At 46.6% G+C, this 27081-nt stretch overlaps 1 protein-coding gene across 10 annotated transcripts in view; it reads left to right on the plus strand.

The window, feature by feature from the left end:
* The window catches only part of ADARB1 (adenosine deaminase RNA specific B1), a 1064814-nt gene that overhangs the window by 953738 nt on the left and 83995 nt on the right, over nt 1–27081 (plus strand). For all 10 annotated transcript variants that reach the window (XM_069615858.1, XM_069615857.1, XM_069615861.1 and 7 more), the window contains one exon: nt 21764–21878. In XM_069615858.1, the coding sequence (XP_069471959.1) occupies nt 21764–21878 (115 nt within the window). The remainder of the gene's footprint in view (nt 1–21763; nt 21879–27081) is intronic.

The raw sequence follows: 27081 nt of genomic DNA on the forward strand, positions 1-27081 counted from the left end.
TAATGACTGATCCTTTATCCTATAACATATTACATTCTAGACGTGTGTAAGTTTACAGGTGTGTGGGTCTGTCTGAATACATTTCCAGCTTTGTATAAAAGCATATTTACTTCTTAGGTTCAAATTAGTGCCATATTTATATATCTGACATCCTTTCTTTTACATAGTAAACCTTTTATTAATTGAAAATTAACTCGGCAAATACTGAATCTGTAATGGAAATAAAATGAAATTTAATTTAAACAACAAAAATGGTGCACCTCATATTTTGGGCACATCATTTGTAAGTACGGTATATTGATGTAATGTGTCAATCACTGTTTATGCAATATGTAAAATTATGTTGCATATGTGCAAATATGCTCTTTGACCATGCAACATAAATAATTTGAGATACATAGCTGGAAACATTTGAGAGATGCCCAGTGCACTTACACTCTTACAGAAAAAGTGAAATGCTATCAAGGAACAAGTTAATCTATCCCTGGTTTAAACAGTTTTCCTGCCATAATCCCTCCTTATTTTTCTATGTATACCTGACCCCCCTCTTTTCTTGTTAAAGGGTAGTCTAAAAAATAGAAAAGCACGCTTCTGCTCGAAAACCTAGAATCATTCCCTCTAAAGGCTAAGACTTCCAAGTACCAGCTCCATAGGGGGTAATCCCTGGAGGAAAACTGCTGCTAATTCTTCTCACAGTCCCTTGACCTATATGCACTTGCACTAAACAACCTGAATAGGACTGCTAAAGTACTCAGTAACTCTGCATTGACCTTGCATAGTCACTGTACACCATTTTACAGGTCCTACTATTTCACATGTCCTTAAGATACTCTTCCAGACAGAGCTGGAGTGTTGGGCTCGAAGTGCCCACCACTAAGAGGGTCAAAACCCAGTTGTCATGCACCAGCCAGAAGTCATGCTTTTTGGAATGCCTGGTGCATAGTCATGCTTTTTGGAATGCCTGGTGCACGTTTCAAGATGGGTTGAGTATGTCAGACATTGTTGTGGCCATTTGTTCTCGGAGGTGCAATACTGTCACTGTTTGAGAATGGGACAACCCAGAAGTCACACCAGGTTCAGGGTATCCTTGATGGAGCTCAGGGCATATGCCAGAGGAGGCTACAGTGGACAGTGTTGGTCTTTTGTCAAGCAGCGATCTAGGTCCACTGTTCCCAAGGACTTGAAGTATAGCAGGAACAATCTGAAAACGTCTCTTGCCATTGAGTGTATACACAAATTTTAGTTACGGTAGTTACCACTATTTTCAGAGCCACTTTAGGGGGCACAAGAGAAAATAATATGCACACTTACATAAAATATTGGACAGTGCTACACTTTACTTATAAACTCTCCTTACAATGACAAAAACTGAATGTCCTTGGCCAATTTGCCAATGTTTGATGGCATCTCTTTTCTGCCAGCATGAAGTGCTCAGTAATGGAATTTCGAGTGGATTGTGTCCTCCAACATATTCCTCATCTTGGATGTATTCCATCCAGCTTCAGAATGCTTTGGAAAAAAAATTTGGCAGAGGGCGCCGTGCGTCGATGTCGTCGAGTCGATGGTCCCTCGAAGGCCTCCGTCGAGGGTGACGTCATCGGGTGTATAAGTAGCACATGCAGCGCCCGTTGGCCTCAGTTCCGTTTTTCCACAGTACACGTTGCTTCGGAGATTCGGCACGCCTCGAGTTCTATGAGAATAGCATGAAATATAACGAATATGTCCTCGTCATTGACGGCGACCACGCCATCGGGTTTCAAAAAGTGCAAGTCATGCGGTTCAAAAATGTTGATCACAGACCCGCACCAAGAGTGTTTGTGGTGCCTCGGAGAAGGACACGACATGGAGGCCTGTACAAAGTGTTGGGTGATGACGGGGAAGGCCTTGCGAGAGAGGAGGGGAAAACTACAGGTAGGTCGTAAATCCGACAGTAAAGCCTCTAGCGTCGAGTCAAGGTCCCGTGAGTAGAAATCTCCTCGACACGAAAGGCATCAGTCCAGGTCCCGAAGCGATTCCCATCACTCGTCTTCGACGAAAAAATCAAAGAAACGACGCCACAGGTCCCCCTCCACCTCGTCCTCTGACGAATCCCCAAAAAGGATGAAATGTCCCACTAAACATTCGTCATCCGAAGAATGGGAAGCATTCAGGGTCAAAATGATGGAGGTGTTCGAGAAAGCGATGCCTCAGTCCGCGCCTTCATTGGAAGCCAGCTGGGAGCGTCATTGCTCTGACACTTGCGCGCCCTCGAGCCCGGTTGATCGAAAGAGGAAGGATAGAGAACCCTCTAGGACACAGAGCGAGAAAAGCCACTCGAGTCGAGTTCACCGCTCGAGGTCACCAACGCCGTCCGAGACCGAACACACCTCGAAGGGCAAGTCTTCAAAGAGTGCCTCGACGCCCTCGAAGCCGTCGACGACTGGTATTACGTCGACGCCATTAACGCCTTTGTCGACGTCGACCCCGAAGCCCTCGACGCCGAAAGCTCCATTTCGGCCAAATCAACCTGAAAAAGGAAAAGAGAAGGCTACAAGACCTGTAATGCCTTCTGGACCCATTAATACTCCTCCTCCACCTCTCCCAGAAAAGATTTTCCTAGGAAGGAGTTCAAGTCCCTGACCTCAATTTTTGAGGAACAGGAGAAATCTGAGGAGGCAAATGTATCTTTTGGGTTGGAATATGGCACCCCAAATGTCCCAGAATGTCTGATTTCAGAAGAAAGCAGGATGAAGGATTTGGTTGAATCACTACACAATGCAAGTGGTATTGATACATCTCCTGAAAATTACTTTGGTAGGCCAGAACCAGGAGAACATACCAGTCCATCATACCGTCAGCTAATGGCAAAGGTGATAGATTATTTAGGATGGGCCAGACCTCAGCCTAATTCGTCCAAGATGATCTAACGGACATATTGGATCATGGTGCTACTGAAGACCCAATACTACCATTTCACGTAGCCTTGCAAAATAGGGTGGCCAAAAAATTGGGTGACTCCGGATTCTATTCCGCCAGTGAATAAATCCCTCACTTCAAAATACCGCCCTGCCAGTAGTGACCCCGGCCATCTGTCTAAACATCCCACTCCCGAGAGTTTGTTCATACAGGCAGCCACAGCTTCTAACAAACTGGCGTACCCTTCTATCCCTCTGGACAGGGACGATAAGCGTGTGGATGGCTGGACATGGAAGGTATTTTCAGCTGGGAGTATGGCGTTAAAATCAGCCAGCTCCACATGTGCCTTGGCAAAGTTTTCATACACTCTGTGGGAGTGCATTGCGATGGCGGCGGAGCATATACCAGAAGGGGACGAAAGGGAAGGGTTCCTTACCATCGTTAGAGATGGGAAAGAGGCTATGCAGGAATCCCTTGAATCTGGATTGGATACTGTAGATAGTGTGAGCAGGTCCATGGGCACTAGCACGGTAATGCGCAGATTTATGTGGTTACGGAAGTCGGGCTTCGCACCAGACGTACAGAACCATCTTCTGAACATGTCCTTTGATGGGTCTCACCTTTTTGGCAGCAAGGCTGATGTGAGCCTTGAGAGGATGCAGACCTCAAAAGCGGCTGCCAAGTCTTTGGGAGCTGCTATTAGGCAACCTCGGCCTTTTCGTGCACCAGGTCAATCTTGGAGGGGACGATCCTATCGTTACTACTCCTCATATGGAAAGGCGAGAGGAATGGCCAGGCAAAGGGGCCAGAGAAAGGCCACTTGCGATGGACGAGGAAAACATGCAAAGCCAGCTCCAGCTACAGCCTCTCTGCCATCAGCGGCTGCAGCAACTGCCACAAAATCACTTTGAGGACTTGCATCACAAGACACCTGTAGGAGTCAGGCTGTCACAGTATCTGCAAGAATGGCGAGCCATTACTTCAGATGTTTGGGCTCTAGAATGATGGCTCAAGATTATTGCCTTCCTTTTCTAACGCAACCTCAAAGCAGTCCACCAAGGAGACACCCTTTGAAGTTTTCAGACTCACTCCTACAGCAGGAAGTTCTAACCCTGCTGCAGAAAGGTGCTATAGAACCAGTACCTGCAGCGGAGAGGAACAAGGGATGGTACTCCCTGTATTTTTTGATCCCCAAAAAGGACGGAGGACTGAGACCCATCCTGGACTTAAGAAGCTTGAACAAGTTTCTCAGGAAGGACAAGTTCAAGATGGTTACCCTTTCTCAGATCCTTCAGGCCCTTCAACTCCAGGATTGGTTGGTATCATTGGACCTCCAGGATGCCTATTTTCATGTGCCGATTCATCTCAAGCACAGAAAATACCTGAGGTTCGTGGTTGGCGACTCACACTATCAGTTTCGAGTCCTGCCATTCGGATTGACCTCCGCCCGAGGGTCTTCACCAAACTGATGGTAGTGGTGGCAGCGCACCTCAGGAGAGGGGCGATTCACGTCTACCCCTACCTGGACGATTGGTTGATCAGAGCACGGTCTGCCGACCGGGCACTGGATCACCTGAAAGTCACCTGCCATTTCCTCCAAAGACTGGGCTTCTCCCTCAATTTCAAGAAGTCACAAATGACACCACCTCAACGGCTCCAATATATAGAGCTGTATTAGACACATCCCTGGGAAAGAGCTCGCCTCCCAGGTCGAGGGCTCAAGACATTCTTCAGATGGTTTCCAAATTCAAAAATGCCCAAAATCTTCAGGCCTACGACGACTTAAGGTTACTCTGCCTCATGGCATCCTGCATCTTCCTGGTGCCGGAGGCACATCTGAGAATGAGATCCCTTCAATGGGCTCTAAAGACTCAATGGTCCCCGTTCTCAGGTCAAATGACGGATCTTCTCCAGATTCCGAACAAAGTTCGACAAGATCTTCTATGGTGGACTTGTTCAGGGAGAACTTTTTTGGCAGCCATGGCTGGAGATCACAGTAGTGACGGACGCCTCACTCATGGGGTGGGGATCTCATGCCAACGATCTGACAATCAGTGGTTGTTGGTCTCCATCGGAGTCCAAACTACACATCAACCTTTTAGAGCTGAGAGCAATCAGACTAGCGCTGAAAGCTTTCCTGCCATCTGTCAGGGGAATAAAATGTCCTGATAATGACGGACAACACAGTGGCCATGCATTATCTAAACAAAAGAGGAGGTGTAGGGTCACTACCTCTGTGCAGAGAAGCAATGCAGCTCTGGTATTGGGCAATTCAAGAAGGAATCTCTTTAACGGCAGTTCATCTAGCCAGGGAGGAGAATATGACGGCAGGCAGAGCACAGTGTACCATGAATGGGAACTGGCTCAGGAAGTCATTCAAGAGATCTTTGGCCTTTGGGAAACCCCTCAAGTGGACCTATTTGTGACCAGAATCAACCGGAAGTGCAAAAAGTATTGCTCAAGGGAATTTCCCCCGAGAGGAGCCCCGGGGGACGCGTTCGACGTGGAGTGGAATTTTCCACTATTATATGCGTTTCCTCCGATTCCCGTCATTCCTCAGGTCATCAGGAGACTGAGACGCTTCAGGAACCGCATGATCCTAATTGCCCCAGATTGGGCCAGTAGAACGTGGTACCCGGACCTTCTAGACATGTCCATCTGTCCCCCAGTACGTCTTCGTCAGAGAGAGAACCTTCTCTCACAAATGGAGGGTCAGGTTCTCCATCCAGAGGTCAAAACGCTCAACCTTCACGATTGGTATCTAAAAGGCTGAGATACAAGGATTGGGACCTTCCAGATGATGTCGTGTAGGTGTTGCTTTCAGCAAGCAGGCCAGCAACAAAGTCTCTATAACGTTGCCGTTGGAAAATGTTTTGCAACTGGTGCAGAGAAAAGAATGTTGATCCTTTTCTATGTTCTATTCCGGAAGTACTATCCTTCCTTCTGTCTCTAGCACATAGAGGTCTAAATGTTGGAACCCTTAAAGGTTATCTTGCGGCGCTTTCCATCTTCAAGCGCCCTTAGGGCTCACTAATATGTTTCCTCCATACCCATTTCAAGTGCCAATCTGGGATCTCAATCGGGTCCTAAAATTCTTAATGTGCGCTCCTTTTGAGCCTTTGCACACTTGTCCATTAAGATTACTTTCATGGAAAACTGCTTTCCTAGTTGCTTTAACATCTGCAAGAAGAGTGAGTGAATTGCAGGCACTGTCTTCGGGCCACCCTATACTGTGTTCCATAAGGACAAGAGTTGTGTTGAAGGTTAAACCCTCATTTTTCCCTAAAGTGGTATCTGATTTTCATTTAAGTCAGAAAATTGTTTTCCCCGCATTCTATCTTCGACCTCATCCTAGTAAGGAGGAGGAAAGATTACACAGATTGGATCCAAAAAGAGCTTTAAGCTTTTACATCTCTAGGCTTTTCAAGCTCAGAGTGGACAATCGACTGTTTATCAGCTACACAGGAAGGAAATTGGGTCAATCGGTGACAAAGCAAACAATATCACGGTGGATTGTGCTTTGCATTTCAGAATGCTACAGATTAGCACTAAACGATCCACCGGAAGGTCTAAGGGCTCATTCCACCAGAGGCATTGCCTCTTCGACAGCCCTACAAAGAGGTGTTCCTATAAGGTCCATTTGTGAAGCAGCAACTGATCTTCGCTGCATACCTTTTCAAAAATCTATAGCCTGGATGCTTCCCAGTCTAAGGAGCTGATTTTGGGTAAAGCAGTACTCTATTCAGCCATTTAAGGGCATCGAAAAATCTAACCCCTCCTCCAGAGAAATTGTCCATACTGCTTTTGGAGTCTATCTAAGGTCAGGAATACGTTGGAGGACACAATCCACTCGAAGAACAAGTTACTTACCAACTGGTAACGTTCTTTCGATTGGATGTTCCTCCAACGTATTCCTCATCGCCCTCCCAGCCTACCCCTCTGTAGATTTTTCCGGGTTATTACCACTCCAAAGCTCTTGCAAGGCAAATACCTGTCTGCCGGCACAATCTACACAGTGAAAAACAATAATGAAGGGGGAAAAACAGAACTGAGGTCAACAGGCGCAGCGCGTCCTACTTATACACCCGATGACATTACCCTCGACGGAGGCCTTCGAGGGACCATCGACTCGACGCACGGCGCCCTCTGCCGAAAACTTTTTCCGAAGCAGCTGAAGGTGGATGGAATACATCTAAGATGAGGAATACGTTGGAGGAACATCCAATCAAAAGAATGTTACCAGTTGGTAAGTAACTTGTTCGATTCAACTGAACAATGGGCCTGGCTACAGTTCTAAAGGAGCTGATGGCTAACGCATCTTTATTTGCATTTAAATGTTTGGGTTGGGTGGATAAGTCATTTTAATAGATGAGTATGTAAACATAGTAGTAGATTGTTTACCAATGTTTTGAGGGAACACATTTGGTGCAAGTATTGTCTCTCTTTTGAATTGATAATGTCTGAATTATCTAGGATGTTGATGCTGTTTCAGATCATAGTTAGCAGGTTTTGGGTCGTCAATTGCACACTCTTACAAACTACTATAGACGTTTTGAGGTGAGGATAGAGTTGTTCTGCATTTGATCAGAGTAGCCTAGTTTGTTGGACATTATGTAGGAAAGTTAATGCAAGCTTGCGAGTGTTGAGTGGACCCCACTAAATATTCAGTAGTTATTGTAAGGTGACATTAATTGAAAGAGTATGACCGATCTCATTTTAAGTACAGCAATAAGAAGCTTCCTTGTCCCGCTTTCATTAAATCTTTTAAAATCTTATTCTAGATGGGTGTTCTATGCAGGAATAATCATGTGTTACTAATGGGATACAGAGAAATTCTACACTTTGAAGTTTGTTTCAGGAATTCATTTGAATTTAGCGACCTCATATTTTTTTGTTTCACTGCTGGTGACTTCACATGGGAAAGTTATGTTGGTACGTTTTAAACTCAAGCAAAGTGTTTAAGTATTTGGGACCTCTTAATTGCCATTTCTTTAGCATAAAACATCTGTTTTTGCAGGGTGATTGTCATCTCGATGACAATTTGTAAATAGACTATACCCTCATCGGTACACAATCATGAAAACTGCCAGGGGGAAAGTTAATCGAATTTCCATTTTGTTTTAATAAGATTATTTTATTCATATGAACAGCTAATCACTTCTGTCAAAGCAATACTCAATGGAGTTTCTGTACTGCTTTAGATAGAGTACTATGCTTTTGATGCAGAATTTCCAAAAGATCGCACGAGTGTCACTTAAGATCTGGCTTGAGTCAGCTTTTCTGTATGTTTTTAAAGGCTTTCTTTTGAAAGTCTGTCGTTTGGTTGTGCACTTTTGTTCGGCCTGAATTGTTCAGTTTTTGTTATTTTTGTTAAGGCAGTTTGTTTTACTAAAGATGCTGTGTTCTTGCTGGTCAGTATTTTAAGATATTGTCTTTCTAAGGGTCACCAGTTTATTATAGTCCCTGTTTGTGCTGATATTTGGACCTTGATTTATCAGCTAAATTCAAATCTATTAGGAGCATGCTCGCGTTTAGGAAAACTCCAGAGGCTTGGCTGTTTTAAAACTAAACCCATCAGAGTGAAGGAAGGTCAAAGTGTGAGTGTCATCTTTGAGTCTATGGTACAACCCAGAAGGAGACTATCTTAAATTCCAATTTACTAACTAACAGGAAATAGAAATGGAAATAGATCCATTTGAAGGAGATCTGGAAACAAGAGGAGAAGGACTCTTATATCGGGTGTAGAATAGAGATGTATTAGTCAGTGTATGCAACATGATGAGAAATTAAGTTATTGGCTGGCTGTATGAGTGCGATGATAAAATATTGTTTTTAGTAATATTTTACAAGACAGTATGACTGTTGATGCATTATGAAATTATTCTGGGTTTTATGAGTTTATAATTTAATTCATTTTGATGTTTTAAATAGAAAAACCGACAAATAAGGTATTGTGGTAAATTCAATAATAGTATAAATCTTGGAAGGATACATACCGATGAAAAGAGGAAATTATATGAATAAGTAATGTGGAAACTTGTGTAGCATCGGCCCAAAGTCAATCCAGGGCTTCTCTTATTTTTAAAATCCCATCAACCCCCTTCTACCTTTCACCCCCCCCCCCGCCTGCTCATATTGCCCTTTTGAATGGATTGTGTCCTCCAAAGTATTCCTCATCTTTGATCTTCACGTCCAGCTTTGACTGCTTCTGAAAGAAGTTTCTCGGCAGAGGGCGGCGTGCGTCGATGGCGTTTAGTCGATGTCCCTCGAAGGCCTGCGTCAGGTGTACAAGTAGAAAGCGCTGCGCCCATTGGCCTCAGTTCCGTTTTTCCTCAGAACGGTTTGCTTTGGAGACTCTGTGCCACGTATTTTTACCATGTAGTTCGTTCTTCAACAGAAAATCATCGAAGATGTCTTCATCATCAGCCCAGACTACCCCTTGCTCGGGTTTCAAGAAGTGCAAGGCATGCAGTTCAAAAATGTTGATCACAGACCTGCATCGATCGTACCTGTGGTGTTTGGGAGAAGGCCACGAAACGGAGGCCTGCTCGAGGTGTCAGGCAATGACCGGTAAAGCCCTGCGAGAGAGGAAGGGGAAATTACAGGTGGGTCGCAAAACCAAAACCGACCGATCCTCGACCATCGAGTCTGGAGTTCAGTCTCCTCGATGCAAAAGTGGGTAAAAGAGGTCGAGATCCCGAAGTGGCTCCCGCCACTCATTGTCTTCAACGAAGCAATCGAAAAAGTGGCACCACCGGTCGCCGCCTTCATCGCGGTCAGACGAATCCCCCAGGAAATTTAGGTGGCCCACCAAGCATTCTTCTGCAGAGTGGGGGGCATTTCACCTAAAAATGCTTGAAGTGTTTGAGAAGGCCAATCCTCTGTCCATGCCTTCTATGGAAGCCGGCCGAGAGCGTTCCAGTCCCGACACTTGTGCGCCCTCGAGCCCGGGTGATCGAAGAAAAACCCATTGAGAGCCTTCGAAATCTCCAATGAAAGAGTCACTCGAGTCATGACAAGCGCTCGAGGTCTTCGTCATCCAAGGCTCCTCGTAATCCGAAGGTGAAATCTTCGAAGGTGGTTGTCGAGGCCTCGATGCCATCGACACACGTGTCTGCATCGACAGCAAAACCATTGGTGCCAAAGATTTCTAAGGTTTCAGCTCAGCCCTCTGAACATGTTGCAGCAAAAGAAAAAGCTGCTAAGCCAAAGCCTTCCACAAAACTATCTCCTGAAAAACTTTCACTCCTTTCCCATCAAGGAGTATTTTAAATCCTTGTCTTCAATATTTGAAGAAGAGGAAAGATCTGAGGAACAGGAGGTTCCTTTTGGTCTGGAGTTTGGTACTCCTAATGTGCCAGAGTGTTTAATCTCTGAAGAAAGTAGAATGAAACCCCTTATTGAAACACTGCACAATGCCAGTGGTGTGGATACATCGCCAGAGACTGAGTTTGGCAAACCAGAGCCAGGCGAACATGCCGACTCTTCTTATCAACACCTAATGTCAAAAGTGGTAGAGTATTTAGGCCGGGCCAAACCACCAGCTCAGTTTATTCAGAATGATCTTAGACATTCTAGACCAAGGTCCACCTACAGACCCAGTTTTACCCTTCCATGTGGCCTTACAAAATAGGGTGGCCAAGAATTGTTGAGGTGTTTCCTCTGGCTCCACTTATACTACCTACATACTCTACCTCTTGCTCCTCCTGGACCCTGCTCCTCTACCTACTGTGCCTCCTGCAAACTGGTCCCTGCTCACTTCCTACTCCTGGTCCTTACACACCTCTTGCTACTGGATCTGCTCCTGGACCCTGCTCACTACCTACATACAGCCTATATACTCTACCCGCTGCGGCCTGGACCTTATTAACCACTTACGCCTGGACCTTGCTCACCTCTTGCTCCTGGACCTGCTCCTGGACTTCCTGCCCCTGACCGTGCTCTCTGCCTACTCCTACCTTGTGCTACAATCCCCTCGGCTGCTGCCCCTCCATTGTCTACCTTGGCCTGCATACTTACCACATCAGTACGTGTTTTGTGTTCTGTCTTCCTATTTCGCAGTGTTATCTTCTATCTGCCTCTGCCCTTGTCTATCCAGTGAGGTGACTACCAAGCATCCTCATCCTCTTTGGTGAAGTGTCTGCTCCTGGCCCTATCCCTACTATCACTAGCTGGTCCTTTTCCTATCTCCTTTCTCTCCCTCCTTGAAACTCCTTCTTTTCACTCTCCTCCTCCTTCTCTAATCGCTGTCCTTCTCCTCATCCCTCCCTCAATCTGTCATGCACATTGCTGGATTTCTCCTTTCTCACCTACCCTACTCCCCCCACTTCCCTCCTCCCTCTCCTCCTTATCCCTTCCCTTATCCTCATGTCCATTCTCGTAATCAACTCCCTTCCCCGCTCTCCCCCTTCCTTTTCTTCCTCTCCTTGTCGCCTCATCCACCCTCCACCCAACCTTCTAACCTAATTAACATTGCTCTTTGGAATGCCAGATCCCTTTGTAATAAAACTGCTGCCATTTTAGATGTGTTCTTTCGGCTCAACCTCCACTTCCTCTGCCTAACTGAAATCTGGATCCCTCCTCACAATTCCACTGTTCCTGCCTCTCTCTCTCTACCTCCTCCTCCTCCTCCTTCTCTCATGTTTCTCGTCCCTCCGGTCGTGGCGGTGGTGTTGGTCTTCTCTTCCATCCTAAATACCTCTCTTCTACCTCCGCCCATCCCTTCCTTCTTTCTCTTCCTTTGAATACCAGTATAAATCCTTCTCATTCCCTCACCCATTTATTTCCTAATCATCTATAGACCTCCTGGCCCCCTCTCTTCCTTCTACGATGACCATGACCACCTCCTCTCTCATCACCCCCTCACCCTCTCCCCTCACTTTCCTTGGCGATTTTAATCTTCACCTTCCCATTCCCCCACATTCCCCCAACATCCCTCTCCTCTTCTCTCGATTCTTGACTCCTACCTTCTCTCTCCGCTCCCCTCTTCTCCTGCCCACTCCTCAGGCTCCACACTTGATCTCATCTTAAATTCTACTTATTCCTCCTCCCCGGTTTCCTCTCTTCCCACTTATCTATCTGATCATTCTCTACTCTCCTTCTCACTTACCCCTTGCTCTCCTCCTCCCTCTTCTCTACCCCCAACTACTTCCTTCATGCGGCGTGACCTTCAGTACTTTAACCCTTCACTCTTCCTTGATTCTTGCTCCTCATCCCTTCCCCCTCTTTCATTTCTCCTCTCTCCCTGCTGACCTAGCCCCCTCCTCTTTGTCCTCCTCCCTCACCTCTACTCTCGATCAACTCTATCCCCTCTCTTCTTTCTCCCCCACTCATAAGCCTTCTCAACCTTGGCTCTCCCCTCACCTCATTTCCATGCGCCATCTCCTTCCTCGTCTTGAGCGCTCCTGATGCAAATCCCCTTCTCTCACTAACCAAACCTCCTACTTTTCTTATCTCTCGCTATATGATATGACTCCTGCCTTAATTCTGCTAAACGCCCCTACTTTTCTAACCTTCTTCACGCCCAAGCCTCTCATCCTCATCGTATCTTGCAAACCCTCTCACGCCTCCTCTCTCCTCCCTCTCCTGACCTCTCCTCCACGTCTCCTCTTTCTCCCTCAGACTTCACTAACTTCTTCTCTGAAAAAATGTGTTCTCTTCGTCAAAAGATTATCTGCTCTCCTTCTTACTCCCTCTCCCCTACTTCTTTGCCCTCCCCCTCGGCTTTCATGTCTGAATTCTCTCCTGTCACTCCATCTGACATTTCTCTCCTCTTATCCAAATCCCACCCTACTGCCGCCCCCTATGATCCCATCCCTTTGATTCTTATTTCTAAGGTTTACCCCCTACTCATCCCCTATCTAACCTCCTTCTTCAATACTTGTCTTTCTACGGCTACCTTTCCTACTGCCTTCAATCATGCCACTATTATCCCTATCCTTAAAAAGCCTTCTGCCAATCCCCTTATTGTGTCCAACTTTCGCCCTATATCACTTCTACCTTTCCTCTCTAAGCTACTCGAACACCTTGTCTATTCTCAACCCTCGACCTTTATCTCTAACCTCTCTACTTCCCCCCCCTCTCAATCTGGCTTCCGTCCCAAACACTCCACTGTTTCTGCCCTCACCTATGTCCTGAACTCTCTCCTCACCGCTCGCTATGCTAAGCAATCCTCAATCCTTGTCCTCCTCGACCTCTCCGCTGCTTTTGACACTGTCGATCACCCACTACTTCTCAACACTCTTTCCTCCTTTGGCTTCAAAGACTCAGTTCTCAACTGGCTCTCTTCTCGCTCCTCTCCTCTTTTGGAATTTCTCACCATTTCTATGCCGATGACCCTCAACTGTTCCTCTCCTTCTCTTCCTTCACCCCTGACCTTCATCTTAAACTCTCCTCCCGTCTCTCTGCCATTAACAACTGGATGTCATTGAATTTTCTCTCTCTCAATACGGATAAAACTGAAGTCCTTTTCTTCCCTTCCAACACACTTCCTCCTCCCCCCCCCTCCTTCCATTCTTTTCCCCCCCTGTCGATCTTCCTATTTCCACCCATGCAAGGAGTCTTGGAATCTACTTTGACTCTTCCCTGGCCTTCACTTACCACATTTCCCTCACTACTCGCTCTTGTCGCTATCATCTCTTTAATATCCGTAAAGTCTGTTCTTCTCTCACTTTCCATGCTACTAAACTCTTAATCTCTTCCCTCATCTTCTCTTGCCTTTTCTACTGTTCTATCTTTTTCGGTCTCCCCTCTTCCCATCTCGCCCCTCTTAAATCCCTTTACCACTCTGCCGTCCGCACCCTCTGTCTTCTCTCTCCCTATGATTCCATCTCCAATTCACTTGCCAACCTAGGCTGGCTTCCCTTCCACTCCCAACTTAAATACCACTTACTTTGTCTCGTTTTTAAATCTCTTCATGACCTTGCCCCTCCTTACCTCTCCTCTCTTCTCTCTTTCTATGCCCCCTCTCGCTCTCTACGCTCCGCTGATCACTTTTTACTCTCTGGTCCCCCCCTCCCTGTGCCGCCTCCTCGTTTCCGCTCCTTCCAACTCCTTGCCCCCTTACATTGGAACTTGCTTCCTTTCTCTATCTGCTTCATCTCCACCTATTCCTCCTTCCGTTCCTCCTTAAAAACACTCCTTCTGCACCCCCCTCCCTGACTTCTCCCCTTCCTCCTCTTCTTTCTCCTCCCCACTCCACCTTCCTCTTCCTTTATCTCTTCCTGTCCCCCCCTTTGACTTCCACCCTCCCCTCTACTCCCTCTCCCCTTTCCCTGTCTTCCTTCCCATACCTCTCCTCTCCTCTCCCTTCCCAAATGCACATTTTTCTACATGCTGTTTTTCTGGTTTGAATCATGTTTATTTTATTGCTTCTGTGTTCCATGTTTAATGTATTTGGTTGTTATGCTGTAAAGCGCTTTGGTGTAAAGCGCTATATAAATAATAAAATGCAAATACAAATTGGGAGTCCCTGGACTCTACCTGCTGTGGATAAATCCCTCACTAGAAAATAACACCCTTCCATTAGTGACCCCAGCTATCTTTCCAAACACCCCACTCTTGAGTGTCTGGTGGTCCAGGCAGTCACAGCTACTTCTAACAAGGCAATGTACCCTACCATCCCTCCGGATAGGGACGACAAGCGTGTGGATGGATGGGCACGCAAGGTGTTTTAAGGTGGCAGTATGGCCTTCAAGTCGGCCCACTCCACTTGTGCCTTAGCCAAGTTTTCGTACACACCGTGGGAGTGCATATCCATGGCGGCAGAGCACATACCAGAAGGGGAGGAAAGGGAGGGATTTGTACTCATCGTTCAAGATAGAAAGGAAGCCATGCAAGAATCCCTTCAGTCTGGATTGGACACTGCAGTTATCGTCAGCAGGTCCATGGCTACTAGTACGGTTATGCACAGGTTTGTGTGGTTGCCGAACTCTGGTTTCGCACCAGATGTACAGTCCCGTCTTCTCAACATGCCATTTGACGGGTCTGTCATGATGCCTACCCCCGGGGAACCAGACCAGGTCCAGCAACCCCGGAAGCAGGCATCAAGTTGTTTTGAGCAAGCCCAAAAGCCCCCGCTAGGCGCCAGGCTCATAGAGTAGGTCTTACCTGATGCAGACCATGCTGCAGAGCTCCAAGCCAAATGAGGCTTGGAAGGGACTATTTTACATAGGGACTATTTTTTACTCGGGTGGGGCTGGGGAAGAATACTTACCTGGGACTACTTTGGGGGCTATTTAAACCACGCCCGAAGAGCAGCACACGCTTCGCGTTATTCTGCATCCAGCAGCGTAACGCTCACCGTGTCTGCAAGCCTGCATCCAGTCTTCTGCCACCCCCGCCTCGAGTCTGCAGCTCCTAGAAAAAGGGAGGAACAGAAGGAGAAAAGGTTAGAATAAGAGCAAACCTTCAATCCTTACCTGAATTCCGGATCCACCGCACCTTCGAGCTGGAAGAAAGAAGCCTTTACGCGCGCCGCCTCACCTGCTGCAGCGCCGCGCTGAACTCGCCGGCCTTCGCAGCATCCTTATGATCCACTGCATCCTTCTGCACGTTCCCGCCGCATTCTGGCACCTAAGGGGAACACATGAACAGCAAAGGTGAGCCAAGGAAATAAACAGAGGCAATAGTAACTACCCCCAAAGACTTAGCCGATTACCGAGTACTATTCCTCTTCACGGGTCGGCGGAGCCTCCATTGCATCCTCGCCGCACCCCGGCCCCTAAGGGGAACAATAGGACGACAAGGTGAGACAACGGGAAGAAAGAAGCATTTACGCGCGCCGCCTCACCTGCTGCAGCGCCGTGCTGAACTCGCCGGCCTTCGCAGCATCCTTATGATCCACTGCATCCTTCTGCACGTTCCCGCCGCATTCTGGCACCTAAGGGGAACACATGAACAGCAAAGGTGAGCCAAGGAAATAAACAGAGGCAATAGTAACTACCCCCAAAGACTTAGCCGATTACCGAGTACTATTCCTCTTCACGGGTCGGCGGAGCCTCCATTGCATCCTCGCCGCACCCCGGCCCCTAAGGGGAACAATAGGACGACAAGGTGAGACAACGGGACAAATAAGGGGAACTCTTCTCACCGCAATAGACTTACCTAATTTTACCGCCGGAGGCATAATTCCCCGAACTTCATATTTACTCGCCACACCTGAATAAGGGAACAAGCAGCTTACATTCTGGCCTTATTTTATTGAACTGTGTAGGATAAGCCAAATCCTTACCTGAACTTCGTCAGCTACCACGAGGAACTCTTTGCTGGGGTCAAGCTGCAAACTGCAAGGAATCGGACAAGAGTGAAAGTCAGACATGTGAACTACATATTTTTCGGAGTCAATATTGTTCTGGAACTCACCAATTACTTCGAGCCAGTGAAGCAACTGGTTATCAACGCGCCCCTGCGCTCAATGCAGAATGGAGCTCATCTTTTCAAACCATCAGGTGAGACTATAAGAGGGCAAAAACAAAGAGGTGATGGCTGGAAGGTTTAGACTTAATCTTAACCACTGGCAATGCTCTGGGCAACCCTCCAGACCACCGTTCTTCGCCTGGCAAGCCTTTACAGAAGGGAAAGACCATATGCAAATCAGGCTTGGCCCCACCCCAAAAGGGGCAGTCCAGCCCGAACTGCTAGGCCACATCCCTTCTGCATGAGACCACCAGCATCCCCAAACATGTTTCGCCCTTGTTGGGGCTCATCAGTGAGGAGTAGCGTGGGTCTCTTGGCCCAGCAGGCATGGGACCCACGTCTGGGCATACCCGTCCCACTCGGGGTGACATAGCAAAAACAAAGAGGTGATGGCTGGAAGGTTTAGACTTAATCTTAACCACTGGCAATGCTCTGGGCAACCCTCCAGACCACCGTTCTTCTATAAGACTATAAGAGGGGACATCAAATGTGATCTGTGGGGAGAACAGCGGGGGTGGGGGGAATTTACGCTCAACTCCACGGGTGGTTAATTCCCTTTCTCCATTTGCAGAAGAATATTCTTACGGGCCAAGCAAACGAAGCTAGGTGGGCTAGTCCAGTCCGTCATCTCGGCCCTACGCGTCACATTGGTGGAGACCGCAGCTGTCCAGTTCAGATCGACGCCTCTGTGGGAGCCAGGTGAGCGTAACAGGGTCTCACCTTTTTGGCAACAAGGCTGACAAGAGCCTTGAGAGGTTGCCAAACTCAAAGGCGGCTGCCAAATCTTTAGGGGCCGCTTTTAGGCCACATCAGCGTTTTCGTGCATCAGGACATTCTTGGAGGGTAAAATACTATTTTTACTATTCCTCCTATGGAAAGGCGAGGGGAATGGCCAGTCAAAGAGGCCAAAGAAGAAACCCTTGTGGTGGAAGAGGAAAAAGTGCAAATCCAGCTCCAGCTTCCTTGCCATAGGCAGCTGCAGCAACCGCTCCAAGACCAATTCGAGAGTTTGCGTCACAAATCACTGGTGGGGGGCAGGATGTCTCAGCATCTCGAAGAATGGCGAGCCATTACTTCAGATGCTTGGGCTCTGGAGACAATAGCCCATGGTTAATGTGTTCCATTTATAACGCAGCCTCACAACAGTCCACCGGGGAAACACTGTTTCAGGATTCCAGATCCGCTCCTTGTGCAGGAAATATTAACCCTGCTAGAGAAAGGTGCTTTACAACCAGTGCCTGTACCGGAGAGGAACAAAGGTTGGAATTCCCCATATTTTTTGATTCCCAAAAAGGACAGGGGACTGAGACCCATCTTGGACTTGAGATACTTGAACAAGTTCCTCAGGAAGGACTAGTTCAAGATGGTCACACTTTCTCAGATCCTTCAGGCCCTCCAGTTACAGGATTGGTTGGTGTCATTGGACCTTCAAGATGCTTATTTTCATGTGCCAATCCATCTCGAGCACAGAAAATACCTTCGAGTTGACCTCCGCCCGAGGGTCTTCACCAAACTGATGGTGGTGGTAGCGCATCTCAGGAGAGGGAGGAATTCATGTCTACCCCTACCTGGACGATTGGCTGATCAGAGCACATTCTCCCGAACAAGCCCTGGATCATCTGTCACCTGCGACTCCCTTCACAGACTGGGCTTCTCCCTCAATTTCAAGAAGTCACAGTTGACACCTTCCCAGCAACTCCAATATATCGGAGCTGTACTAGGCACATCCTTGGGGAAGAGCTCGCCACCCAGGACAAAGGCTCAAGGCATTCTTCAGATGGTTTCCAAATTTCAAAGTGCCCAAAATCCTCTGCCCTACGATTTCTTGAGGTTGCTCGGCCGCATGGCATCCTGCACTTTTCTGGTGCCAGAAGCCTGCCTGAGAATGAGATCCCTTCAATGGGCTCTGAGAACTCAATGGTCCCAATTCTCAGGAAGGATAATGGACCTGCTCCAGGTTCGCACGGTCGCTCAGGATCTCCTGTGGTGAGCCTGCAAGGACAATATTCTGAAAGGAGACCATTTTTGGCAACCATGGCCGCAGATTACAGTAGTGACGCCTCACACGGTGGGGCGCCCACGCCAACGATCTGACAGTCAGTGGTCGTTGGTCTCCATCGGTCTCCAAACTACACATCAACCTTTTGGAGCTGTGGGCAATCAGACTAGCACTGACGGCCTTCCTGCCCTCTGTATGGGGAAAGAATGTCCTGATAATGATGGACAACACTGTGGCCATGCATTACCTCAACAAAAGAGGTGGTGTAGGGTCACTACCACTGTGCAGAGAGGCAATGCAGCTCTAGTATTGGGCAATTCAGGAAGGAATCTCCTTATCAGCAGTTCACCTGGCCGGGGAGGAAAAAACAAAGGCGGGCGCTCTGAGCAGGCAGTGTGTAGTGTCCCACGAGTGGGAACTAGTTCTGGAAATCCTTCAAGAGATCTTCGCCCTTTGGGCAACCCCTCAAGTGGATCTGTGTGTGACCAATGTCAACCGGAAGTGCAAGCTGGTACTGCTCAAGGGAATTTCCTCCGAGAGTAGCTCTAGGAGACGCGTTTGTGGTGGATTGAGACTTTCCACTACTATACATGTTCCCTCCGCTCCCTGTCATTCCTCAAGTAATCAGGAGGTTGAGACGGTTCGGAAGCCGCATGATCCTAATTGCCCCGGATTGTACCAGGAGAATGTGGTACCTGGACCTTCCAGCCATGTCCATCTGTCCTCCGATTAGTCTTCCGCAGAGAGCGAATCTTCTCTCACAAAGGGAGGGACAGGTTCTCCATCCAGAGGTCAACACCCTAAGCCTTCACGCTTGGTTTCTGAAAGGTTGAGATACAAGGATTGGGACCACCCAGATGATGTCATGGACGTGTTGCTTTCGGCAGGAATGCCAGCAATAAAGTCTCTGTACCGTTCCCGTTGGAACAAGTTTTGTGACTGTTGCAGGGAAAGGAATGTTGATCCTTTTTTATGTTCAATTCCAGAGACCTTATCTTTCCTCTTATCATTGGCACATAAAGATCTCAATGTTGGGGCCATTAAAGGTTACCTGGCAGCGCTTTCCATCTTCAAGCGCTCATCGGAAGAATGCTCCTATTTTAAAATTTCCTTGGTGGTTCAATTCTTAAAAGGGCTCACAAATGTGTTCCCACCTTCTTCTTTTCAAGTCCCAGTTTGGGACCTTAATTTGGTAGTAAAGGTTTTAATTGTGTTCCCCATTCGAACACTTGCACACATGCCCATTGAGGTTGTTAACCTTTAAAACCATATTGTTGGTCGCATTAACATCTGCACGTAGAGTGAGCGAGTTGCAGGCACTTTCTTCCAGGCCACCCTATACTGTGTTCCACAAGGACAAGGTTGTGTTGAGGGTAAGACCCTCCTTCCTACCTAAAGTTGTATCTGATTTGGATCTGAATCAGAAAATTGTTCTGCTGGCATCCTACCCCCCTACCGCATCCCGGTAAAGAGGAGGAAAGGGTCCATAGGTTGGACCCTAAAAGCTTTATGCTTTTATATTTCTAGGTTCGCCAGGCTCAGAGTGGATAACCAACTCTTTATTGGCTATACCGGGAGAAAATTTGGTCAAGCTGTTTCAAGACAGACCTTATCAAGGTGGATTATACTTGGCATCTTGGAATGTTACAAATTAGCAGGCCAGGACCCTCCAGAAGGCTTGAAGGCTCATTCCACCAGAGGCATAGCCTCTTCGGCAGCCCTTCAAAGGGGCGTTCCTACTCAATCAATTTGTGATGCAGCAGCTTTGTCTTCACTGTCTAGATGCTGCCCACTCTCAGGATGTTGCCTTTGGTAAGGTAATACTGTATTCGGCCTTATAAATGTCTACAATTTCAAATTCTACTTCCTCCTCCAAATTCTGCAATACTGCTTTGGGAGTCGATCAAAGATGAGAAATACGTTGGAGTACACAATCCATTTGAAGAACAAGTTACTTCCTATGCTGGTACAACTTCAGCTCTCACAGGGCTGTCTACTGTCTGCCTACACTGACAACACGAACAGGAGGGAAAAACAGAACTGAGGCCAACGGGCGCCGCGCGTGCTACTTGTACACCCAATGATGTCACCCTCGATGGAGGCCTTCGAGGGACATCGACTCAATGCCATCGACGCACAGTGCCCTCTGGCAAGAATTTTTTTCCAAAGCAGCTGACGCTGGACATTAATATCAAAGATGAGGAATACGTTGGAGGAACATCCAATCGAAAGAACTGTACCAGTTGGTAAGTAACTTGGTCTTCTGCCTCGCACCCACTCCACACATGTACACATGCTATTACTCTTCTTTACATGGCATATTAAGTAGACATTCACTAAATTATTAAATGGAGGCCAGAAAGAGGTAGACCAAACCACTTTACAAAGGAAAATTGGCAGAAGCACACGCTGTTTGTGACTCTGGAACTTTAGAATGCAGTATTCGCACCCGGGGAAGAGTGCTCAGCCAATGATGTGGCTGGAAAATCAGGCGAGAACACACTTTGTACCGCCTGCATTTTCCAGCCACTTGAGGCCCTTCCCCGGGCGGCGACATCTTGATTGTGAGTTAACAGGGAGCCTCTCCTTGTTGCCTCCTCATGTCCTCATCCCCCACCCCACAAACCTAAAAACCTCCCAAACTCTTTCCCCATCCCTGTTCTCTCCCTCCCTACTTACGTGCTGGATCAGAGTTTTGTGCTCCAGTCCCGGCTCCCATCCCACCCATGGCCACCATGTACATAGAAAGGGATATGTGTGCAGCCCATCTCCCATTAGAAAACGGTTTGCAACCTGTGGTGTGAATAGTTATCACCGTGAAAAGTCTCTTTTCCTGTGGTGGTGGCCATCTTGTTTTTGGGCTTTTTCTTTTTACAAAAAGTTGTGCTTGGGCCATATGCGTAGGCTCATCTCCCATTTTAAAAAAACTATTTGCACACTGGAAAGCCGCAGGGTGTGAACAGCTATTGCACCCTGGTCTGGAGCGTACATGGCCAGTAACGACCCACAGCCCTACCCGAGGCCCTCCTTCTGCTCAGGCTTCCCTAGGCTCTGGCTGGTGGGCCATGTATGCCCCCCAACACAGGGATGATTGCTATGTCCTCATTGGGAGATCCTACTTCCAGCATTCTTTTATTTTAGTCTAAACCTTTTCTCTTGATGTGTAAGCTTTTCTAAACGTTGCTCTTGATTATGAATTTTGTTGCAAACAAATATGCACTTTAATATTTCAAAGAAGACCGAGTATATTTTTCTTTAATCCCGTCTCTGATCTTACCAAGTTTCTCAACATGTTTGGCAAGGTCATCTTGGGGAATTTGAACTTTCTGTTGGTTCTATGACTGTGTCTGGTTGAGAGTACTCTATGTAATTTTGATTATAATTCTGTTTTAGTAAAAATAAGGTGTGCTTGATTCCGTTTCTAATTTATCTATGTGCATTGGGTTTCCACAGGTGCTGGCTGATGCGGTTGCCCGTCTAGTGGTAGATAAATTCAGTGACCTGACTGATAATTTCACGTCACCCCATGCACGTAGAAAAGTTCTGGCTGGGATTGTCATGACGACAGGTAAAGTTTCACAATTATGGAAATACACAGAGCAGCAAATAATTGTGGCACACACAGTGCATACATTGCTCCTTTTGGGGGAGGGGGGATATGATGCAAAAGCAATGCCATGTCTTATCTTTGGCAAAGTCTTGAATGCTATTGTGAAGTTGGTGATTTAAACAAGCGAGTACTTAGTTTGTCTGCAGAAAGCAAATTTAAGGGCATTTCCAGGTCAAGGCAGGAGAAAATGTAGTCCAGTACAAAGGATGGGGAAGAATATGGGGTGACTCTACACTGCTTCTACTGGCCCCCTAGAAGCCTATATGGAAAACTCCAAAAGCCCCTGTTGATGAGGCCATTTCACCTATGGAGGCCAAAATAAAGGTGCAGCCACAGTTTTCAGATCCCTGCCACAATCTCCTTCAAGCCTTGAATTGAGGGTACTGCGCTTTTGTTTATTCAGACTTGCAGTTTTTGTGTCAGGGTAGCAGTGGCCAGGCTGCGACGTCAGATCACTGTGACTCTGATACTGTGGTATCCAGTGTGTTGTGAAACAAATGTTAACCACACAGTTTTTAGTGTTGTGAAATATACCAGTTTGGAAAATGCTGGCGCACCACTGTTCAATCCTCGCGCCCGAAATTGGTAATTCTAAACCTGTAAAATGTTTTTTTCTTTTTCATATTGTCTTTTCTGTGACCAAAATTACAAAGTCCTAACCCTGAATTGGTGATAACACATTACATTTTCCATACACATCTTTTAAAGTGGATAAATAGCGATTATCCCAATTGAAGGGATAATCGCTATTTATCCACTTTAAAGGATTAATGGGATGTAGGATGCAAATTTCAAAATGTCTATGACTAGTAATTTATAATGTTAATGTTATATTAGTGGGCTTTTATACTACACCATGTCACCGCTGTAGTAGTATCTGAGCACCTAGGCTTGTCAGTGAAGGGTCATTGTGTGCCCCCCCGCCAGGGGTATCTAGAACGTAGCCTGGTGGAAGAAAGAAAATGAGCAAGCGGAAGATAAGAGGATGGGAAAAGGGAAAATCAGGACGAGATGATACAAACGTAGGAAGGGATCCAGTAGGGGAAAGAGTGCTTTATAATCGCATGGGTGCGTGTTAGTCCTGGTCGGTGGACCATGGTTCTACACAAGGGAGGAGGCGCATGTGTCCTGACACAGTTGAACTAGCCCTTAACCAAATAGTGCCTCTAAAACTAACAAAGATTAAACCTTCTACCCATGTGAATAAATGGTTCTCGGCAGAACTAAAAGCACTCCGCAATCTTAAAAGATCAGCTGAAACCAGCTGGAGGAAAGCCCCCTCACCAGCTACGAAAGAAACATTCTCATCTGCAGCATCTACATACAAAGCTGCCATCACAAACGCCAAAAAAAGAGATTTTCAATACGAGAATCCACAACGCCAAATCTGGCACAAAAGAGCTATTCTCTATCCTACGAGAATTAGAATCCCCAGCGCCCCCCTCTTATGACTGCTTAATGGACAAAACCTGGTGCAATAACATACACCTAGCACTCTCAAATAAAATAGCCCTCTTGCAAGCTAAAATAGACGCTAAAGAGCCAGTATCACTGCCAAAGACCACACTAACATCACCTCCAACTCACTCCACACTAAATGCCCTCTCTTCCGCTTCTCGCCTGTCACAGAGAGCGAAGTCATTAATATAATTGCCAGCCTAAAACCGTCTAACTCTCTGGGCGACCTATGCCCTACATCAGTCATCAAGGACGGTGCCCAAGATCTAGCCCCATTGGTCACCACTCTTATCAACTCCTCCTTCAAAAATTCAGTAGTCCCAGACAACCTCAAAGAAGCCTGTGTCCTACCTCTACTCAGAAAGCCCAACCTCGACCCCAATACGCCCACAAACTACAGACCCATCACAACTGTCCACTTCCTGTTAAAGATAATAGAGTAGCCTACCTCCAAATACAACAACATTTGGAAGACAATAACTTACTAGGCCTAAGACAATCTGGCTTTAGACCCAGACACGGGACCGTAACAGCCCTCCTGGGCTTAAAAATCCAAATGGATGAAGCTAAAGACAAGGGCAACTTGGCCATCTTGCTTTTGTTAGACCTATCTGCAGCCTTTGACCTAGTTGACCATGAAATACTCACACGAAATAGTCACCAAACACCTCTCCTCGGCTGCAGCATTCTCCCAGGATGCTTCCAATTGGATTCAATCCTTCCTCTCAGACAGAACAACCAGGGTCTTTGCCCCCTCAGGCGGTGCAGCCGCTGACCCCTCTTCGATCCAATGCGGAGTCCCCCAAGGTTCCTGCATTTCCCACACACTTTACAATATCTTCACTAAGCTCCTCTTCGACTGTCTTGACGACCTGGGCGTTACATATACTAACTATGCCAATGACACCCAGGCCGTCATCGCGCTCTCGGGATGCTATGATGAGGATGTTGCAAAGCTAAACGAGATCTGTCTCGAAATCCAAGCATGGATGGCCACCCACAGCCTCTGCTTAAACGATGACAAGACGGAACTGCTGATAGCCGGATCACAGGCCTGTCTCAATAAACTTGACCCCAGATACCAATCCTTTGTCATTGATGGCAATCTCATTAAAGTTTCGAAAGAAGTCAAAACACTTGGCCTGTATCTTGACTCTACACTCTCCCTGAAAAAACAAATTAATGCTACCATCTCCTCAACAGCATATACAAATAAATGTATCAACGCCTGCAAACCTTTCCTATCCTCTGACAGTCGCCTCACCTTGGCCAGAGCCCTTATATTGTCCAAATTAGACTATTGTAACACTCTATTCCTTGGCTCCACAAACCACATACTGAACAGACTACAAATACTCCAGATCAATGCACTTAGATGCGCACTTAATCTCCCACAAAAAGCCCATATCTCCTCGGCCAGAAAGGAAGTCCATTGGCTACATATCCGTGAGAGAATTCAACTCTGAGCACTGGTCATCACTCACAAATGCCTTCACCTGTCAGCCCCACGATACCTCTCAGACAAATTCACAAGACAGAACTCTTCCAGACCTAGATCCCCATATCTACACCAACTTGTCATCCCCAAGTTCAATTTGAAAACAGCGGTTGGATCTAGTTTCCCTGTGCTAGCAGCTAAAACCTGGAATGCTCTTCCTATGACAATCCGAGCTGAAACTTCGTTCTGGTCATTCCGAGCCAAGGTAAAAGAATCTTTTGCCTCTCAACAATAGATTGTCAACTGCACCTAGACCAATCATGCTTCCGAATATCACTATACCTATGCTTTCAACTCTCTTTTATATATACCCATTCATCCCTTACCTTTATTTCTCCGAATGTCGACCACTTTGTAACCAGGTCACTCATACTTCATTTGTACCGCTTCACCTATGACCTTACTGTATGTGCAACTATCTGTAACATTGCTGTTCCTAATCCAATGCGCCCAGTTACCCGAGGGTTCGACTGCGCACTATAAATAAACTAATGAAACTAAACTAAAACTCTTGTGATAATTGGGTTGTGTTTCCAAGGCAGATTTGGAGAATTTTAAGTTAGTGCACAATGTAATGTTGGATGCATGAGAAGCTCAAGAATGTGCTTGGGCAAACCTGGAAGTTTGGTGGCTTATATACTTGGGTGGGCATCTTTATACTTGTACCCCATGTCAAACTCCAGAATGATGTGTGACTGGCAAGCACGAGCCAAGACTGGCATTGTATAAAGGTGAATGTTGTTAACAGTTGGTAAGAGAATGGAGTACCCAAACTGGTAGATGGAAATTATTCAAAAGGCCTGGCATCTTGAGGTGGAAATAGTTATAAAGAGTCTGTTCCATATCGCATCATACTAGGCTTCACTTTAGTCTGCATTGTTTTTGTGGTCAATAGTGTTCCTGTGGCAGGTTTATCTTCTTAATTGCACAAAATAGGGAGGGTTTTCCCCCTTATTCTTGTAAAACAACTATGAAATACCTTAAGTCATTTGGATATACAGAGTAAACCGGCTTCCAAAGGCCAGTAATTGCGTCCTTGGTTGTAGGAACATTAGTGAAAAGGCTTTTAGCAGAAGTTAAGGTACTTGCGTGGCCATTTTAGCCTTGAAATGTGAAAGATACTGACTTGGAAGGGCTTTTGGATGCTTTATAAAGAAAAAAAAGCCTCTTTCCCATCCTCTGTTTCTGGTCAGAAATAAACTTCCGGGTGAAAATGCGTCCAATGCCCAAGCTGTCACAGCCACATTTTTGAATATCTAGAAAGTCTGTCCTTCCTACTCCTTCCATGTAAACCTGCTGTAGCATTGATTTCCTGTGCTCTTTTGAAACCATAGTCCTGTGTCTCAATGTCCCTGAAGCCAAGTGCAGGTTTTTCCTGAAGTCTGAACAACATTTCTGTTCCGAGAGGGGTCTGGAACTGAAAATGGGCTAATAATATCACTACATTCAGGGCAGGTAAGGCCAGATTGGTGAAGACTGTTTTTACCAGAAATAGTGGAAGAAGAAACCAAGGCCAGCCTGAATGGAGTGTACCAAAGCAGACTGCCTTCTGGGTTTCCTGCATCACCACTGCACAAGGTTAGCAGTAGTCCAAGTAATGGCAACAAAAAACTGGCATATGAAACAAACATCAAGCAACTACTTGTACTACATTCAGCCAAATGTAAGTGCTATTGTCAGTCGAGAGCTCACACCTGTTAAATCAAATGGGTCTGCTTCCCTTGTGCATACAGCACCGTTGTTCAAGAAGACTTACCAGTCAAGCTCTGGTGACTAAGCATCTGGCCAAACCCTCGGACAGAGCAGTGAGTGTTTCCCAAGCCCTGCAAGAGCATCTGGCTGCTGTCTGTGAGCAGAAATGTTGTAGGAGAAGCCATAGTCTAAAAGCATTACTTTAGAAACCATCCTGCAGTGATTCAATGATCATCCAACTATTTTAGAAGTAATTCGCACATTATTGTACGTTACCTCTCTCGTTGTGAGACCGAAGCTTCTGTAACGACCGATGACCAACACCAGAGAACTGTCTGACAGCAAGAATGCTATTTTGTGTGATAGAGATGGAAGCTAATCTCAGACCATCTTACCCACAGCACTTAGAGAGAGTAGGTATGCTGTGCTCTGCAGGCCCAGCACCATAGAAACCTACCTTGCGTTGGCGCCTGGCAGCTCTACTACAGGCACTGTAACACATACAAGCAATAA

The sequence above is a fragment of the Ambystoma mexicanum genome, chromosome 9 (assembly GCF_040938575.1).
Source record: "Ambystoma mexicanum isolate Mex_15411 chromosome 9, UKY_AmexF1_1, whole genome shotgun sequence".
Taxonomy (NCBI): domain Eukaryota; kingdom Metazoa; phylum Chordata; class Amphibia; order Caudata; family Ambystomatidae; genus Ambystoma; species Ambystoma mexicanum.